Here is a 19,741-nt window from a genome sequence, read left to right on the forward strand (position 1 = left end):
AACACACAGCATGAAATGGCATAACCATACAGCGCGAAAGCAACACCCACCGCAGGATGTTAAAAAAAACAGAATGCTGTTGTGCAGAGCCAAGTGCGCAAAAGCCTGATCCCCTGAGCTGAGTAACCACAGCATTCTTACACACAGGCATCTGTCTGCCCCGCTCTCATACCAGCCAATCATTAACCCACAGGATGTTCCCACTCTCAAAGCCTTCCCTAAATGGAGCACACCAACCTGGATTAAAGACGAAGCTCCTACCCCCCTCTGCCACTGATGCAGGGTAAGATGTTCTGAGAACAATGTCTAGTTCTGAGAACAAGGTTCAAGATGAGCTGCACTGTGAGTCTGGGACTGTTCTGCATGGCTGCCTTTGTTGGCACATAATAATGACATGAGTCCAAGTTCCACGAGTTCAGCAGAGAGTTAGGGATGTGCATGACTGACCAAAATCACGACAACAACAAAGAAATCCACTGCTTTGGGCAAATTTTCGTTAAATTTTCATTTAATATCCAACAGCAGAAAGTAAATGGTAAATGGTGCATTTATATAGCGCCTTTATCCAAGGCGCTTTACATAGATTGTGCATTACATTCACCCATTCACACACACATTCATACACCGATTGCGGCGGAAGCCATGCAAGGTACCAACCAGCACATCGGGAGCAATTTGGGGTTCAGTGTCTTGCCCAAGGACACTTCGACATGTAGCCAGGAGGAGCCGGGATTCGAACCGCCGACCCATGGATCATTGGACGACCTGCTCTACCTCTTGAGCCACAGTCGCCCCAGAAAGTGTGAACAATACATCAGCGGCCATTTACTGTACAGTATACTAGCCTGCACAGTATTTTGGTTGAATTAAACAATCCAATACAATTTCAATGGTATATAAAGTCAAATTTGAAATATGAAAATCGATTTTGGAGACAGGCACGAATAGGTAGATTGGGTAGAAGGCCGCAGGCAGAAAGAAATGTGATCCTGTAGTCTTGAAGGGGAACGGAGGGGCCTTGGAATTCTAAAGTTAGACAGTCATGTTCTAGACCGAGAGTCGACTTCCAAGTTCCGTTTAGGGGAGAAACCGTTTCCCCCCGCTCGCAGGGGGTTGGCGGCTTGTTGACTGAAAGTTACTTAAGATGACCCCCTCCATACCACCACCCATACACCCGTAGGAATAACAGCACCTAACACAACAACACTGATCCCTCATGCTTTGTATAAAACCAACCACATAATACCACCCGATGGCTTCGGCACTTCCACCAAGTCAGACTTTTGAAAAACAACACTGACTGTACCAGGACGTTCATAATGTGTGTGTGTGAGCTCGGTTAAATCATCATAGCTACTTCAACTCTCTCTCAGAGTTAAATGAACACCTGCACATGTGTGTGTGTGTGTGTGTGTGTGTGTGTGTGTGTGTGGGGGGTTACATACCTGAGTCAGATGGTAACGGACCGTCCTCCTCCTCCTCGTCATTTAGGTCCTCGGTCAGGCAGAACATGAGCGCCTCTTCGTAGTCCTGTGTGACGACAGTGAAACGCAGCGCGTCCATTTGTACTCTAGTTTGTCAAGACAGACTGTTGACTCACGACAAATTCAAGGAAAAGAGGGCTCTGTTTTTCTTCTATTTTTTGACGATGGGTTCTCAGATGGCACTGAAGGCTTTACATCACGCTACTAACTACAGCACGCCGACACTAAAGCTTTACATCATCACGCTACAACAGCACACGCTACCACCAGCACAACGCACACAAAGAAAAAAAAGGCAGCTGGATTAAGTACAAAAACATGAGTGTTTGGCAAGTGCCTGTGTGTGTGTGTGTGTGTGTGTGTGTGTGTGTGTGTGTGTGCGCGCGCGTGCGTGCGCGCGTGCGTGCGTGTGTGTGTGCATGCGTGGAGAGGGGGAGCAATTAGCTTGACCATGTGCACCACATGAACGGGGTCCTACAGGTTGAGGACAGTGTGTGTGTGTGCGTGTGTGTGTGTGTGTGTGTGTGTGTGTGCGCGTGCGTGTGTGTCACACTTGTTGCACACCACACCACTCATAAAGTGTGCTATTCACCAGTATGTGCCAGGTGGCTGCTCTGTACTCTGACACCTGAACAATGAGTGCTGTTGAGAACATGTGTGGTGTGCTGAACTCATACATCTGCATTTCTACATTTCTTCCTATTTTTGATATATTTTATTTTTAATTTGCAGATAAGACCAACATCTCTGGAACGATATGTGCCCTGTTGTTGTCAATTCCAGTGGTGGACACTAACTAAGTACATTTACTTACAATTTTGAGGTATTTGTACTTTACTTTGAGTATTTCCAATTTCCAGTACTTTTAGTTTTACTCCACTACAGAGACGATCTGCATAAAGACTATTCTACTTTTGGTACTTTAAGTACATTTTGATGCCAATACTTTTGTACTTTTACTCAAGTGCATTTTGAATTGAGTATTTCGATATTGCAGTATTGATACTTTTACTTAGGTAAAACATTTGAATACTTTTTCCACCACTGCCCCTAGCCTGGTAGTACTGTAGTCCCTTGTTGATGCTGACCCCTACTGGTTGCTATAGGGAGGGCGTAGGCCAGCATGTGTATCCTCCGATACACTTGACTCCGGCAGTCCGCTTCTTTTCCCCCGACAGTGAGGAGTTTCACCAGGAGGGCATAACGCATGTGGAGGAACACGCTACTCCTCCCAGTTCTGAACAGGCACCCTGACCAACCCGTAGGAGCTGCTAGTGCAACCGCAGACAATATCGTCCTCAACTGGCTTCCCCACCCTCGAACAGAGCCAGTTGTGTTAATTTAGGACAGCCGGCCAAGCCTGAAGCAATGCCGAGGATTCAAACCCCTAGTCTCCGCGGTGGTGGGCAGGAACTTTACTCGCCACTCCAGCCCATGTCCCGTGCGTTCCCCATCCTATCTCTACCAGTGAGAAAAAGGAGTGACAGGCAATGGACTTCCCACACTCATTTTAAAACAAGAAGAAATCCTCAGTCCTCACCGTAACACACTGGTTGAATTTCAGTTCAGAATTATTTAGCTTTTTAGGCTGTTTGTGAATCAATGCAGAGAATTGCGTCCTTGGTTAATACTGAAATACTCACGTTTTCCACATCGGCCGAGATGCCTCCATTGATATCAGGATACGATTCTTCAGAGAGAGGGTACAGGAAACAGGTAATTACAAAGCCATGAAACTATCAAGTGAGCACAGATGTTTGTCACAATCTTTAACGATGCATTTTCTATATGCACAGCGTCCCTTATGTATCGCTTATGTCAATTTAACACTTTCCCTCCCATTCACGAGTTAATTGATGTAGAACAGCTTCCCTCCCGTTCACGACTTACACAAGTTATGTTTTCATTGTTTAATTGATGTTTTTAATACGTTTTAAGACTTATTGTGTGTTCGGACGACGTCACCGGAAAAACATCCGTCGCACTGGCTTGCTAAGACTTCTGGGAAATTGAGGCCCAATGCATTCCAATGGCAATGGCGGCGCACAATGGGTGGCTCTGTCCTACACTCTTTGTTATTGATCGGCAGTTTGGATTATTTTTCAACGCGACGACAAAGGATCACACCATTTTAAGGCGGATTTTCATTAAACGGAACGATGATGTCGGCGTGGTGGTTCTTCAAAGGTTAGTGAAAAACTAGGCAGTCAAATGGGGATTGCGATGTTTTTATCCCGCAGTCAAACTGTTAATAAGCTCTTACTTTTGTTTTCCCCAGGGGGTATCATTACCATGTGGCCTTGATCCTCTATTTCATTTAACTAGCGTGCCTTGCAGATCAAAGGCCACTGCGCCCACCAAAAACAAAGCTTAGTAGTCCTACAACTACAGCCTATCTCAAACCCTCACCCTAAACCTAACCTCCCATGGGGCAGCACATCTAAACCTAACCTTAACCCATGTCTAACCAATGACTAGTCTAAACTAAGTATACACCCCGTCTCTGGTGTGGTGTTCTGTACAGTTTGGAGTCATGGGGAGAAAAAACGCCAGGAGACTTTGGAGGTAGAGACCCATTAAGAATAGAAGAGTTTGGGGAGCGTCTGGCTGATGTGGAGATGATAAAAAGACTCCTCCCGGGTTGAATTGCTGACAGTGGTGCCTCCGACTTGGCCTGGACAGTGGACACTTCAACAAACACAATTGGTGTTCCTGGGTGGAAAGCTGGCAGGGGAATGTGGCCTTGCAGTAGCAAGTCCTACTGGTTAGTCCAGGGGGCCTGTTCAGCGGGGAGGCAATCTGGTAATGCGAACCCTGTGTGCATTCGCGCTCACCCAGTGAAAACCTTCACTGTCAGGTGAAAAGAAGCGGCTGGCGACTCATGCACCCGCATCTGAGGAGGCATGTGGTTTTCTACAGCCTGTCCAGACCAACACTGGGGGTCGGCAGCAGTACACAAGAGGGATGGGGTGAGGGGGGGGGGGGGTGATTGGGGGCTGTTTGGCAACACCTATATTAGGGAGAAAATGGGGTGCTGAAAAAACAAAATGAGAGTTGAGGCAGGAAGTTTGAGACAAAAACTAAAACATACACAGAGAACGTTAAACAAGTCCATAGCTGTTTAAAGACGAAAGATGGTGGACTATTATCTGACAGGGGGCTTTCTCTGCCTCTGCGTGATACCAGACAATATGCACATTCAGTGTCCCAGCAGACTGCTGCCAGCTGGCTCCGAGGCTGCACCCCAGTGGGATGGAGAGGAAACAACCTTTAACATACTACCACACACACACAGCCGGGGTGAAGAGGCACTAAAGAGTGAAAGATTCTGCTGGCGTCTCTCAATGTATGGTGGTCCTTACTCCTGAACGGGTGAGTCTTCACTCGGAGGATTACTCAAATGAGTTAAGAGTGTGTGCGTGTGCGCTTGCATACTCTCAAGCTTGTAGTACTTGTACATCCCAGTAGAGCGCACCCGGGTTCAGTGAATATTGTACATCCCAGTAGAGCGCACCCGGGTTCAGTGAATATTGTACATCCCAGTAGAGCGCACCCGGGTTCAGTGAATATTGTACATCCCAGTAGAGCGCACCCGGGTTCAGTGAATATTGTACATCCCAGTAGAGCGCACCCGGGTTCAGTGAATATTGTACATCCCAGTAGAGCGCACCCGGGTTCAGTGAATATTGTACATCCCAGTAGAGCGCACCCGGGTTCAGTGAATATTTTCCTCTGATCCAAGAGCCAGTATTCCTTATTTATCCGCTTTCTCTACTTGAACCGATGAAGCTAAACCACTGCTAGTAAACATGGAAGACAACAGTAAAGATTGGATGCTTGGGAAAAGCCAGGCATCCTACTAGATCCCATAATGTAATGTACAGAGACTTGGAACAACAGTGTGATACCATTCTCACTAGGCTCATCCACCAGTTCTTCTTTCCCTAAGATGGTCTCGGAGCGCTCTCTCCTGAGTGCTTTGATCTGTGGGACACAAGGCATAGTGGAGAGGGAGAAGTAATAAGTATTTGTACACTGACTCACTGATGTAGATGTGAAAATGACTGAGGGACTTTGGAGTTTTAGTGCACACTGTCTTTTGTGAGGCTTTTCAGGTACATAATATGGATAGCTAGAGAGCAATAGATATAACACTCTAAGTGTTACTTAGACTCCCAAATTGAGCATTCTAAGGCTTATGTGTAGAGTTTTAGATAACATTAATTTAAAGTACTAAAGTACTGTTATAGTAATGTTTGTTTGTTATTTAAGTTCAATGGGCCTCATTCACTAAGCTTGGGTACACGCAGATTTTATACTTAAGTGCAATTATGAGTGTTTCCACGAACAGAGTCTGATTCATGATAATTTGTTGTTAATGATTTCTTGCGTTGGGTACACTGAAACTCTGAGTCACGTCTCCTCTGGAGCAGTCGTACTGTATGTGCCACTATACAAATCAGGCTTAGCTCTTATTGGAATCCCTTATTCTTCATGCAGAATAATAGTAACAAAACTCAAATAATGTTTATGTGCCAAACATTTGTCATAACTTATAAAAGAAAAAAAAGGGGAAAAAAAGTGGTTTCAGTTGACAATTAGAGATGAATATAATTATTATGTCCCTCAGCGTGTTTGTTGTTTCTGCAACTGTGAACACATTTGCCAAATTGATTATAATGGCCTATCATGCCTTAATGTTGCAGGAGACCACACAGACGCACATTAGTTACACAATAGACTACACATCTTACCATCGGATGAAGCAGCCTGGATAAAGTCAGTATCCATGATCAATAAACTCTTATCCATAATCTACTGTATATCAGATAGTGGCCAAGACGTTGCAATGCATTGTACGTTTCTTACAGTTTCAGATCTGTTCTTTTAGACGATTGACACCATTGAACTTCACAGAACCTCAACATGGTGAAGTTTGCTTCACGTTGGATGTTCCAGTTGCCTTTTATAAATGGGGCGTAGAACGCATACATGAACGTGCATTTGATTTATCAAGGTGGGATGCATCATAAGATAAACCTGTGATGCACACAAACCAAGGCTTTACACAAGGCTTTACAGCATATATCCTAAAATCGACACTAAAATATAGTAGGAAATGTACAAACAACTTTGTGAATAAGGCCCAATGACTTTTAAGCTAGCCAATGTTATGTTGCAAAATGTTTGTTTAGCCACTGTCACCCAAGTATACAGTGTACACTGTACATGCCAAAACAACATACTCAGAAATAAAAGAGACCGATGCCAGGATTGAGGGAGGAACTCAAAAATGGCATTTCAACGTTTCCCTCAGAAGCCATCATGATGTTGTTTTACTGACATTTGACTGTTCCAATATTCCAGTTATCTAAAGTCCCACACAATCCCCTACAATCTTTAGGTTGTAGGGGTGTGTGTGTGTGTGTGTGTGTGTGTGTGTGTGTGTGTGTATGTGTGTGTAATCTCAGAGCGTGTGTACTGTTATTAAATTCCTCTCCTTCCTCCCCCCTCTGTCCACGACTTAAAATCTCACCCTCTCTCTATTAGCTCTGAGATTGTAGATCGGCCAATTTTGGGAGAGTACAGTTGAAGTGGTTAGGATGCTAGGATTTGTTTTCTCCCAGCAGTCTGACCCAAGCCTTGCATGTTTGAAATGCATTACAAATTACAAAATCACAGAATGGTGAATCTGTGTCCAGATACTGTATGGAGCTCAACGCACATGATCTGCCTGTACTGGGCACAGAGACAGAGCAGAACGTACAACACCAATGATTCATTAAATGGGTGGCAAATTCAATTAGATGAGGTTTTCCCTTGAATGAAGTAGAAATCTATACTTCTGGCATGGCTAAGTGCAAAAGATCCAGTTCCACATGTCTGATGAATGGCTCAGGGTTTAATTTATATATAAATGAGGCCCATGAGAAAATGCATCAACCTAAAGTACCCAAGTATCACGACAACCGTCACCACTGACATTTTTTATAGTGTTTTGTATCTTAATTTAGTCACGCCAATTCCTGATGCCCCATATTCTAGCCCGTTGTCACTGCTAACAATCATGTGCTTCCTCTGATACACCTGAGAGTGAGGAGTTGGAGGATGTAACACATGTGGAAGTACACGGTTACACACTGTTGCTCCCAGTTCCACAACCCACTTAACAGGCACCCTGATCAACCTGTAGTCACTATAGTGCAAAGACAGAGATCTCCCTCAACGTCGGGCATCCCTCCTGCGAACGAACGTGGCCAATTGTTTTCGTTGGATTCAAAACCACTGACTCGTTTTTTCGAAAATGTTGAACTAAAAGACAAAGTCATTTTGTGCCTGGGCGTTGTGCTCTGCAAGTAGTCGATCTACAAACTCACAACACGTCACGCTGCAAAGCGTTGTGAGCTTGTAGATCGGCTATTTTCAGCATGCAGCATGTAAGAGCGACTTACATTAGGCAAGATGACTTATGAAATACTAAATCAAACGTTGCTGTCAAAATGCACACTGCCACTGACCTCTTTGAGGAAGTGTCCATCTCTGAGCCTCTCTCTCAGCAGCAGGATGTCACTGTGTCGGCTCTGCTGCTGTGAATTCCATGGCGAGTTCTGGCGGATGGTCAGCGCCAGGTTCTCCGTGTCGTGACAGAACCTCAGCAGGCGGGACCGGTCCGCCCACACCTGGGAGAGACCTGCCGGAGGCGTGGCCAGGGGGTTGGGCGGGCTGTGTGGCACGCACACACACACACACACACACACACACACACACACACACACACACACACACACACACACACACACACACACACACACACACACACACACACACACACACACACACACACACACACAGTGAGATTGTTTAAAAAATTATGAAAAAACATTCCTGAGTTTGACAGGTGATCCAAGCAGGTGTTTAACATTTTCTGATTTGAGCATAAGACACGCTTGTTACAATGTACAGTACATTACAATATTCGAGATATCTGAGGAATGCCAATTATCTGGGGCAATAGTACGTTAACTGTAGAACAGTCTGGCTTCTCCGTTCTATATAAACCATTAATTTGATATAATGTGATGCATACATACCTTCTTCTGAAAATTTCACAATTCACAGATCACTCATTTACATACCGTAAGATTGCCGTGCACTGTGCCCAGTGGTTCTCAATCTTTCCAGGGTGTGACCCCCCCCTAAATAATCATATTTAATCTGGGAAACCACCAAAATAATTATATTTGAACTGGGGACTTGGAATTGCAGGACTTGAGACATTCAATGTTGTTTGATTCGGTTCCACAGATAAATATTGTGAAAATACTGTAGCTGATCAACAAACTAAGGTGGTGTGAGCTGGCTATTTTCTAATTTTTTGCCTCTTTCTGATATTAAGTAGATTCCTTGCATTATTCGCAATATTTGACAATTTGGCCAATGTTTGACCAGTTTTTATAGTATAGTTTGTTGATTACCTTTCATGCATATTAAGGTCTTAAAAGACCATACATTGTTGCTTTACTGTTATCTGGGGACCCCCTGACCCCCCTGGGGGTCCCGACCCACGTGTTGAGAACCGCTGCTGTAAGTCACAGTATGACTCCATGATTGTCGAGCACTGTGATAGACTATATAAGTGTCGTACTGCAGTGGTTCCCAAACTTTTTCATGTCAAGGACCCCAAATTGACACTAATCAGCCCACGGACCCCCATTTTAAGAGATATAAGAGATATATATTTATATTGTAAAGTCAAAGTTAATTTAACTTTGAGAGTGTACAAATGGAACCAAATGGACCCTAACGGGTCCATTTGGTTCCCCCTAATGGGTCCATTTGGTTCCATTTGTACACTCTCTGAGTTACAGACCCATAAGGGTCCATTTGGTTCCTAACTATCATTTAGCTGGGGACCCCCTAGAACTCCCTCAAGGACCCCTAGGGGTCCCCGGACCCCACTTTGGGAACCACTGTCTTACTGTAAGCAGCTCTAGGAGCTCTGCGTTTCACTAATGTGTCATACTGTGTAAGAAGCTCTAGGAGCTCCGTGTTGCCCACGCTTCGGGCCAACTGCAGCGGTGTGACGCCCTCCTCGTTGGGCAGACCGACAGCTATCAGACCACCAGGCTGGCACAGCAGCAGCTCTGACAGGCGACACAGACCCCAGCGCACTGCCAGGTGGAGGGGAGACTCCCTGGGAGTGTACTCTGGAGAGAGACAGAAAGATACAGGACGGGTCTTAATATGCAGATATGTGAAACGTTTAATTCCTCGAATATTACAGGATCATAAGAAAGGTGCTGCCAGGGAGAGCGAATTGAGATTCGCATTAGTATAGTATTACAAACTGGCTCTTGGTTGTGGCAAGATAAAAGGTAGAATTATGCCTACGGAGTGTGTACTTACTGTATGTATGTATGTGTGTAAGACCACCAGTGGTGTGAGCCATATGGACGAGTGAGGACTGAGGAGAGTGAAAGGGTGGTGTTGAAAGATGCAAGATGCATCTGCATGCAACCTGAATAGTACTGTGAACTAGAAAACCTTCAGAGATTCAGCAATTCCCAAACTGTGGGTCGGGCCCACTGGTGAGGCTATTGCATGTGGGCACCCAAAAATGTGACAAAACACTAATAACAATATAACATTGATATTTAAATATAGGCATAAAATCATGGTATCTTTTTTCTTTAAAACATTGAAAAGTTCATTTTCATTGCGATACATAAATAAACACGGCAGCTGTTCAACTGCCATATTAAGTGGTCAGATGGGTGGGCCGCAAAGTTGCAAACACTTTTCAAGTAGACCCTGATGCAGAAAATGGGAACCAACACATGGCCTGTTATGGTCATTCTAAATGTCAATCAAACAGGGATGAATACCCAACACACAGTCAATGTTGCTCCGTTTAGATTCGTTCAAGCTCTAGTCTCCATCAGGGTATCTGCAGTTTGCACTGGTTTTTAAAGAGCTTTCATCTACATGGGTGTGGCTCTGCAGTCACATGCTCAGATAATGAGTGCAACGGATGTAATCCATTCCCATTTGCTACCGATAATCACCACAAGCTCTCAAGGCATAATACATAATATAATAGAAGACAAGAAGAAATTATAACAAAGAAAGAAGAAAGACTAAATTAATTTGATACCTGGTGGCAATCGATCCTGTGGTACTTGTAATGTAGCCAATGTAACTCTACGCATCATTGCTGTTTATTTAGACATTTACATCACACTACATTTCCACATTTGTGACCGAACAGTGGTTTCAGACACAAGGGGGCCTTGGTCATTTTTCATTTTATTTTGTTTACATATTATGAAACTAACAACTAAGACAATCTCGTCAGAAAGCACAGCTGTGTGTGGTGTGGAGACCACAAACACAAAACTGGCAGCGACTTGACTTTTCTTCAGTGGGCGACGACGGGTAATCACTTTATACTGTTATTACAAGATACAACAGCATCATATCAAGTTAACAAAATGATGTTGTTGTGTTTACTATTGTCACAGAAACACTGCAACTAATCTGGGCGGCTGAGCTGCGTGTAACTGGAGAACAAAGATAGCTACGGCCAATCGAAACCACTCTATGTAAATACGTGCAGTAATGTTCAAACCCCTAAAATTCTCAAATAAACTGTAAATACAGATTTTTGCAATGTAATTGCAACGATTTAATAACACTAAAACGACTATCTGTTGGAATAAAAACCTTCTTTAACATTCCAACTGTGTTAATGTGGCTAAAAACGAAAACCACAAAAGAAAAATCGAATGTATTTTGGTCAAATTATTGTGGAGTTCCATTAGCGCCGACTTGTGATTGAAACCACTGGGACTGGCACATATGTATGTGCGCATATGCTGATGACATGGATCTTCATATGTGGGCATTAAAGGGAAAGGCCTGGCTGCAAGATAAGATCTCCTTATGGACATGAAAGGGACACAGACAGACGTTTACAACAGATACTCTGACTCAGACATATTGGTCGGATCGGCAGTGCGATGTAGGTGTGAGGGCCTCGAGCAGCCCGAATTCTAGATACCTCTAGATACCGCTAGTTATTTGTATTTGCAGCAAATCTTATGTGGGAAAAATGAAGACAATTTAAAACACATTTCAGAGCACCATAGTTCTGTTGCAGTAACCGATCATAAATAATTATGGCTTTTTCTGTCATAATTTCTTTATCTTATATATTCTATTATTATTTTGTATTTATTGTGTATTATTATGTATTGTGTCTTGAGAGCTTGTGGTGATTATCTTCTGTAACTGAGAATTATTACACCTCGGGCACACATTATCTGAAAGTGTGACATGAAAAGCCACACCCATGAGGATCACTGCTCTTTGAATGTCAGTGCAAATGTTGAAAGGTTGCTAATTAAAATAATCAAACTGGAAGTACACAAGTGTGCAGTATTCTTCCCTATGATTTTTTTCCCCCAGCGCCAGCACCTCATAATGTGGTGTTCCGTGTGCGTTTACATTCTCTCTTATTGAAGTAATTCTAAATATGACCCAACCACGTGCAAGTGAACTTGAACGTGAACGCTGCGACCTTGGACCTGTGCTATTGGAAAAAAACAATAGCACAGGTCCTAACCAACGTTTCTACCAATTGGATTAAAAACTGTCACGGTAACTGTGTTATTGCTGTGACCATTGGTTATTTTATTTAAACAACCAAATAAACAAATAAACAGGGGTGATTACAATACACCTGTTCCACCGGGTGCAGGTGTAAAAAGTGTGCTTGCAGAGCAGGACAGCAGAGCCCAGAGCCAGAGAGATCATGTTTAGAGAATAGAGAGCACTCCTCGCTGCCGATGCAAAAAGAGCAGAATAGGCAGACGTGGCACTAGCCATCACAGAAGCAAGAAGACAGAGAAAGAGGGATGTTGAAAGCAGATGGGATAACACAGCGAATCGTGTCTGTCGAAAACCTTGATAATTAACCTCATTACCACAGACCAATCAGTGCCAATGTCTCTCCTCGCGTCCCCATTTTGTCAATCTCCCCTGGCATGGCACTGAATACCTCTGCTCCACTGACCCACTTTAACGTAATAATGGCCTTTCAACAAACCACGGACACGTTCTTACAGTACGTCTTCTCCTGTCGCTCACAGTGGCCCAGCTTCCCTCTATCCAAGTTCGGGAAATGTCACAAGCTGATTCACGGCATAAACAAGTGCACTATAGACTATATAAGTGTCGTACTGCAGTGCAGTGGCAAACTTTTTCCTGTCAAGGACCCCCAAATTGACACTAATCAGCCCGCGGACCCCCATTTGAAGAGATATGCCAGGGACCCCCATAAGAGAAGATTTTTACGGCTCTAGCAGTGATTCTCAACCCGTTAAATTTCAAGGACCCTCAGTTTGATATGCATTAGGCTTCGCACCCCCATTTAATGGCATTTCTATCTCTGTACAAATGGAAATCTAAGCAAGTTAATCTAAGTCAAGCCCCAGATAGCCAAAACCCAATTTATAAAAACCATACCAACGTTTCAAAACATGAGCAGTTTATGTAACACTGCTGATGGTCAAACTGGCTCTTCGGTCATATCAGCGCTGCAAGTGATCTTAAACTCTTCAATCAACACTTGTCAGTATAATCCCAAGAAATGTCAATGATAAAAAAGATCGACACTGGGCAGACGGAGTGCAGCAGTAAAGTACAGTCAGGCACATTGGTGATGTCACAGGCAATGTTATCCAGACAACCATACGGAGACGCTGCGGCCAAACAGACTGCCATAACTGTATTATCACAAAATCTGATTTGTTATTTACGTTAGTGGCCTACACACCCACTCAACGCATGCACACACACACACACGCGCGCACACACACACACACACACACACACACACACACACACACACACACACACACACACACACACACACACACACAGTGGTATTTCATGAGCATATTGACCAGCGCAATGAGCACATAAACCCTACTTGCACACGCACACCACACGCACGCACGCACGCACGCACGCACGCACGCACGCACGCACGCACGCGCGCGCGCACACACACACACACACACACACACACACACACACACACACACACACTTAACCTGGGGCTTCTTCCAGATGGGGAAGCTCTATTAACCACATTACATGCTGCTTAAATAGCTTTGATGAAGTTAACAGAAGCACACCATGTGACCGTGGTCACTTCCGTTCTCAACCCAGTGAGAGCGTGTATAATGGGAGTGATGGAGGACAACATGGAGAAGGAAAGGAGGAAAAACAGGAGGAGCAAGTTGAAAAGTTCACCTTCCTTGGATAGCAAAAGGGTCCAATTTGCCACTGCTGACAATGACAAGTAAGGAGCCTTTGAAACTCATCTGTTCCCATGGTTTTGGAAAGTCTTATATTCATAAGCTTTTGTATATTGACAGTGCATGTTTACTACTATTTGTCTTAAGAATAGAACTGGCAAGACCTGGCAATTACCTGTTAGCGTTTTCCCACTGATGGCTATCAGCACCAACACACGAAAACACATCCAGAATAGGCTAATTATGTTCAATCTGGCATCCTTATTTGTAAGGACAGGGCTTAGGTCATTCATAATAACTGTCCCTACCCTCTCCACTGGTGCTGCCCAGGACATTCCAGTTTTGAGGGATATCCAGGTTGGCCATGGCCAGGGCCACGCGGCGATCCATAGCCCAGCGAGAGCTCTCCTGGCCCAAGTTGAAGAGGCATCTCAGCTCCTTGTGATCTGTGGAGCTCAGCCGGTGACCGTGGGTCACCAGGTGCTCTGCCAGGTCCTTAAAACAAAACAGTCACGTCACCAATAATTAGTCCTAATACAGTATATAGCGTTTGTGTGTCTGTAATGTATCATGTGTTCCTGATCAACTGCAGGCAACATCCTGGAACAAACCATTTGATTGAGGATCATGGCATGTCAAATTGGGGACAAAGTTGGCATGCCCAATTTGATTTCACTGCAGTTTCACAAGGTTATGGTATGGGACTATGGGTTAATGTTGTAGATCAATTATGGTTAAGGTTAGGATACGGTATGTGAATTGTGAATGTACAGGTACGTCAACACATCATTTATACCCTAGGTGGGTTTGGCGAAAGGGCCTTTCTGTGTGATGTTTTCATGTTCTCCCTGTGTCCCCTAGTGTAGGTACCCTCACAAAAACATCTTAAACTGCCTCCCCCTGGCCAGCCGGGGCGGCTGATGGAGGGGAAAGGAACTGGTTGGAATAACCAACATGTTCCTTCCACGCGCTACGTCCAACCAGGGAAACTCCCCCCAGGTGAAAAGAAGCGGCTTGGACTACTCATGCATAGAAGGAAGTATGAGGTCAGTCTGTTGCTCTCCCTGGGTTGGCAGAGGGAGTGTAGTAGAGCCCAGGATTACATTAGATAATTGACACTGGGTGACAAAATCATGGGATAAAGATTTAGAAAATAAAAATAAAGTTAAGCTATTTCCACTACTTATTTTTAAACGTTTGAAAATGTATGAATGTTTTTCAACATGGCGATTATGCAAAACAATTGCTATAACTGGAATAATTGTGATTTGGCGATTATGTAATAATTGCGACAGGCCTACATGGGTGCGCGTTTCTGATGCTCCTACCTGCGCGTCGTCTTGGATGTACTCCAAGGTAGACCCTCCCACCCAGGTAAGGGGCGTAGCTTCAGAGCACAGGTAAGCCTGGACAGACACCACCTCGGCCAGGTTGTGTCCTACAGACCAGGCAGAAATTACATCATCACACGACCACACCAAAAGCAAACCACGTCATTGACATATTGATGACACAGACAACCCCAGCATAAAGCCTTATTAACCTGTGAAGACCTGATTCTACAAAATAAGTAAATCAGTAGTTCTCAAATTTGGACCCATCATCTGAAAATGTTTTGTTCCAGGACCTCCCAGAAATTATATTAAAAAAAAAACGATTTTTCTAAAATGTTGTGCAAGCATATGTTCCTATTATAGCTAAAAATCTAAAATGACACAGATGCTTTCCCAGTTTTTAAATAATGGGTAAACCACACAAAAAATAGGGACTCCAGGATAACTCTTCCAAAAATCTAAACTACAGAACTGTGATGGAGAGCAATTTATGAATGATGAATACACAACAATGCAGAGCTACTAAGAGTAAGCTTTAAGGGGGTATTCTCTGTTGGTGGTATGTGGTGGGTGCTGTGTGTGTGCGTGTGTGCGTGTGTGTGTGTGTGTGTGTGTGTGTGTGTGTGTGTGTGTGTGTGCGTGCGTGCGTGCGTGCGTGCGTGCGTGCGTGCGTGCGTGCGTGCGTGCGTGCGTGCGTGCGTGCGTGCGTGCGTGCGTGCGTGCGTGCTGCGTACATGTGTCTTAGTGTGTGGTTGTGTGTTTCAGACACGGCCACCTACCGGGGACCATGAAGCAGAGCATGACATCGCTCTGAGCTCTTATGATGTGGAGAAGCGTGGAGCCCTCCAGAACGATGAAGACCTCCGTGTCCTCGGACACCGACTCCACGCCCTCCAGCAACGCAAATACTTTCGCCTGTCCCTGGGAAGATGGGCAAATGAAAGGTGAGAGAGAAAGGTGTTGTAAGTCAGTGGTTCGGTCCCCACACACTTTTTTACAACTTTTTAATACCTAAAACAAAAGTTAATAACTGGTCAGACGTTAGCCAAATTATCAAATAATAGATGAGAACGAAGCAAAATGTGGGAAAATAGTCAACTACAAGCTCACAACGCCTCACGGAGGCATTGTGAGTGAGCTTGTATCTGTATTTTGACAATGTTTAGCTGTGGAACAGAGTAGCTGTGTAATGCTTCAACTCCTACAATTCCAAGTGCTTGTTAGGGTGGAGGGTCCCCAGTTCAAATATGATTATTTTTGGGGGTTGCCGTCTGAAAAGGTTCAGAACCACTGCTATAAGTATGCTATATATGATTACAGTGTTGAAAGGCGAGTCAGAGAGCCATGGTTCTGAAGGAGTTGCACAGTACTGCATTCAGCTGGAGAACAGAAATAACACTTCCCCTTCAAATCAATAAAAGCAGGAATGTCTTGGTGCCTGCAACCATGATCTGCCCTGATCCCAGCAGTCCAGACAGAACACTTTTAGACCACTGCTCTAAGAGAAATGAGACAGGAAGATAAGCCTTGTCGTGAAGGTAAGAACATGTTCTGCCATCTCTGTCTGGATTCTATCACAGAACCTCAAGAATGAAAGGAGAAGTATGACCTCAAACTCCACACACACACACACACACACACACACACACACACACACACACACACACACACACACACACACACACACACACACTAGCCCTTTGTCTAGCGCATCAATAGCAGAAGCATTTCACCTTAAAATAACTCCATACTCAACCAACAAAATTAACCTTTGACCTTTCTTTAAATGTGTACACACACACACAGTCACTCATTATGATATTGTATTTGATAATATTTGCTTACATCTTTTAGATCCTCTCAAACTCAAACTTACAAAGAGGTACTTGACCACAATTCTACTCTATTTGACTAAAGCTTAGCCTCACAGACCACAGGTCTATTCAAATGCACCACCTGACAGGAGACATCAAATAATCGTTGGATAATAAAAGTTATTTTCTTTCCTCCGCCCTTGTGTGAGTTCAAAACCGCACAAAGTGAAAACACTGTTGTGATTACAGCAGAGTTATTGATTGACTAAGTCATACAAAAGTAGAGCTTGCTGAGAAACTGATTGATTACATTATTTTGTTCCTTAGAGAATATGATCTAATGCGCAAAAGATGTGTAATTCAAGAATAATGAAAGTCAAACAAGTGCCTATTTGAGTACAACATAAAAAAATCAGTCTCCAGTCTTGATGATGTTGAACTGATGAACCCAAGCCAGGTATAAATAATGTCTGGCTAAAATTACCTTGGATTCAGACCTGAGCACAGAATTTGGACGCAAATTCTACGGTTCATTCAAGACTACGTTTCAGGGAGACAAGGCTAATGTTTGAGGTTACATAGTTGGAATTCATGGTCCCACATGACTGCCAGCCATGCTGATTTTTATACTTAGCCATATGATGGTGGGTAAATTCAGCAACACTTACATACAGAGGCACTTTCTTTCTGCTCAGCTCCATCTGCAAACCAAAAAAACAACAACAGAAAACTTTCATGGAGAATTCAAGGAACTCACTGGTGTCAAAATTCTTTCTCCTACTTCCTTGGCTATTTGTGTGTGTGTGTGTGGGAGGGGGGGTGCCCTCCTTTGATCCCAACAGGATTATCAGTGATAATTAAAGTCTGATGAAACAACTGAATCCTTTGATCCCAGTATGTCCATAATTACTTTAATGATGGCAGCTCCATTTTCCATCTCGCCACAACTCTGTAGAAGCACACAAACACACCTCAATTATGTGATGGGGATCATCATCTGTTCATGACTGAGAGATTCGTGTCTTGTCTTGATATGGCCTAGGCATGGGCCTATTATAATGTGTCCCACTTCCACAGTGAATGGTAGTCAGTGCGTGTCTGTGGCTTATCGTTGGTTAATGTATTTTCCCAGACAGCTGTACTGGCCTGCTTCTTATCAGTGACCACTTCCTAAACAGGACAAAGCATATCAACATGTGTCTTCATAACCATAACAACCATTTCTCAGAGAGAGAGAGAGAGAGAGAGAGAGAGAGAGAGAGAGAGAGAGAGAGAGAGATCGAGACGCACAATCATATAACGGTAGTTAACTTTGGTAAAGAGATATAAGAACGAGGTGTGTGAGGTGAGGAGAGAGGTAATAGTCTACTTGCCAGCCCATAGAACCCCATTGTGAACCCATTGTGTTGAGTACACCAAGGTTTTATGTTAGAAATGTTGAGTATGGGTCCCCAGCATGTAGAAACTGCTGGATGCTAACTTGCATGTTGAGACATTTTCATGATTGGCATAATATGTGACCATACCAACCTATAGAAGGCAACAAATACAAAATGTCATCATGCTTTATGTAGCATGTGATGTGTCAAACTAGGGGGTTTTCATGATGCTGAATCCATTCCAAGCTTTAGTTTTGCATCATTGGGCTCTAAACGGCCATAGCCACTTGCCCAAATGTGCTGGGTTAGTGTTTTACTAATGCTTGGAATGGATTCAGCATCATGAAAACCCCCTAGTTTGACACGTCACATGCTACTTAAAGCATGATGAAATTTAGATTTTTGTTTCTACATGCTGGGGACCCATACTCAACATTTAACATAAAACTTTGGTGTACTCAATATGCCTGGGTTCACATTCTGGCAAGTGGACAGTGGACTAATAGGCTACAAATGTCATACTCATAATCATGTCAATTAGTATAATCATTCAAGTTTAGACCTATTGTTAATCCACCCCGGCTCTTCAACAATGGGTCTCACGGTCTAGCCATATTCTGAATGTTCTCTAAGTCTAAAGTAAAATACCAACAACAACATGCCTGTCGGGAATTACAATTTTCAAGTGTAGAATAGTTTTTCTTCTCGACTTTACCTACCTCGAAAATGTTTAGCCGTCAGTTGGCACAGGACACAGGATCTGGCATAACAAAACACTAATTTACAACTAAAACACAGCTTTGCCCGTGTATTAACTAATTCGTTACGATCGACAGCGAATCCAGAAATGAAAAGAAAAAACGTCGAACAAACTCCTCTTATGTTCTCAGCTTCTGCCTGGAGAGTGCATGAGGTACACTTTACTGAGTAAGCATCCTTTCGTCTTTGGTGGAGGAGGTGTGTCAAATGAGTTCTGTTTTCCTTGTGGATTGTGGAAGTAAAAGTACCACATACTTTCTTTTACAGTCTTGATTTTCTTTAGGATACAGCGACCTCTCATGGAGAAAGAATAGTTTGCAAATTTAGAATGCAGAATTATCTCATTATAATCAGTGGAAACTAAGTAACTACTAGTATTTCATACAAAGTACAATGTTGAGTGTTTTCTTTTTCTTGTTTCTTTTTTAACTTTACTGGAGTATTTCCAGTTTTCAATACTTTTACTTCTACTCCATAATTACATCTCAAAGGCAAATGTTGTGCTTTTACTCAAGTAAATGTTCTAAAGGTACTTGTAACTGAGTATTTCTACATTGTGGTATTTCTAACTTTTGCTTATGTACAAAATGTGAATACTGCTTATAATACTGTATAGTTATAATAACTCATACTCATATTGCTTTGACT

At 43.5% G+C, this 19,741-nt stretch overlaps 1 protein-coding gene across 1 annotated transcript; it reads right to left on the reverse strand.

Annotated features, from left to right (window-relative positions):
- Nucleotides 1-1,724: 1,724 nt before the first annotated feature.
- Nucleotides 1,725-19,188, reverse strand: LOC306934339 (rho guanine nucleotide exchange factor 28-like; the record flags this gene model as incomplete). The annotated part of the gene is made up of 9 exons (XM_079516908.1): nucleotides 19,054-19,188; nucleotides 17,624-17,656; nucleotides 15,921-16,062; nucleotides 15,136-15,245; nucleotides 14,116-14,302; nucleotides 9,464-9,691; nucleotides 8,003-8,175; nucleotides 5,402-5,468; nucleotides 1,725-1,729 (listed from the first exon to the last, which is right to left on the reverse strand). The coding sequence occupies exons 2-9, from the start codon at nucleotides 17,654-17,656 to the stop codon at nucleotides 1,725-1,727; spliced, it is 945 nt and encodes a 314-aa protein (XP_079373034.1). The 5' UTR covers nucleotides 19,054-19,188.
- Nucleotides 19,189-19,741: the final 553 nt, after the last annotated feature.

This window comes from Electrona antarctica, assembly GCF_951216825.1.
Source record: "Electrona antarctica genome assembly, chromosome: 12".
NCBI classification, from domain to species: Eukaryota; Metazoa; Chordata; class Actinopteri; order Myctophiformes; family Myctophidae; genus Electrona; species Electrona antarctica.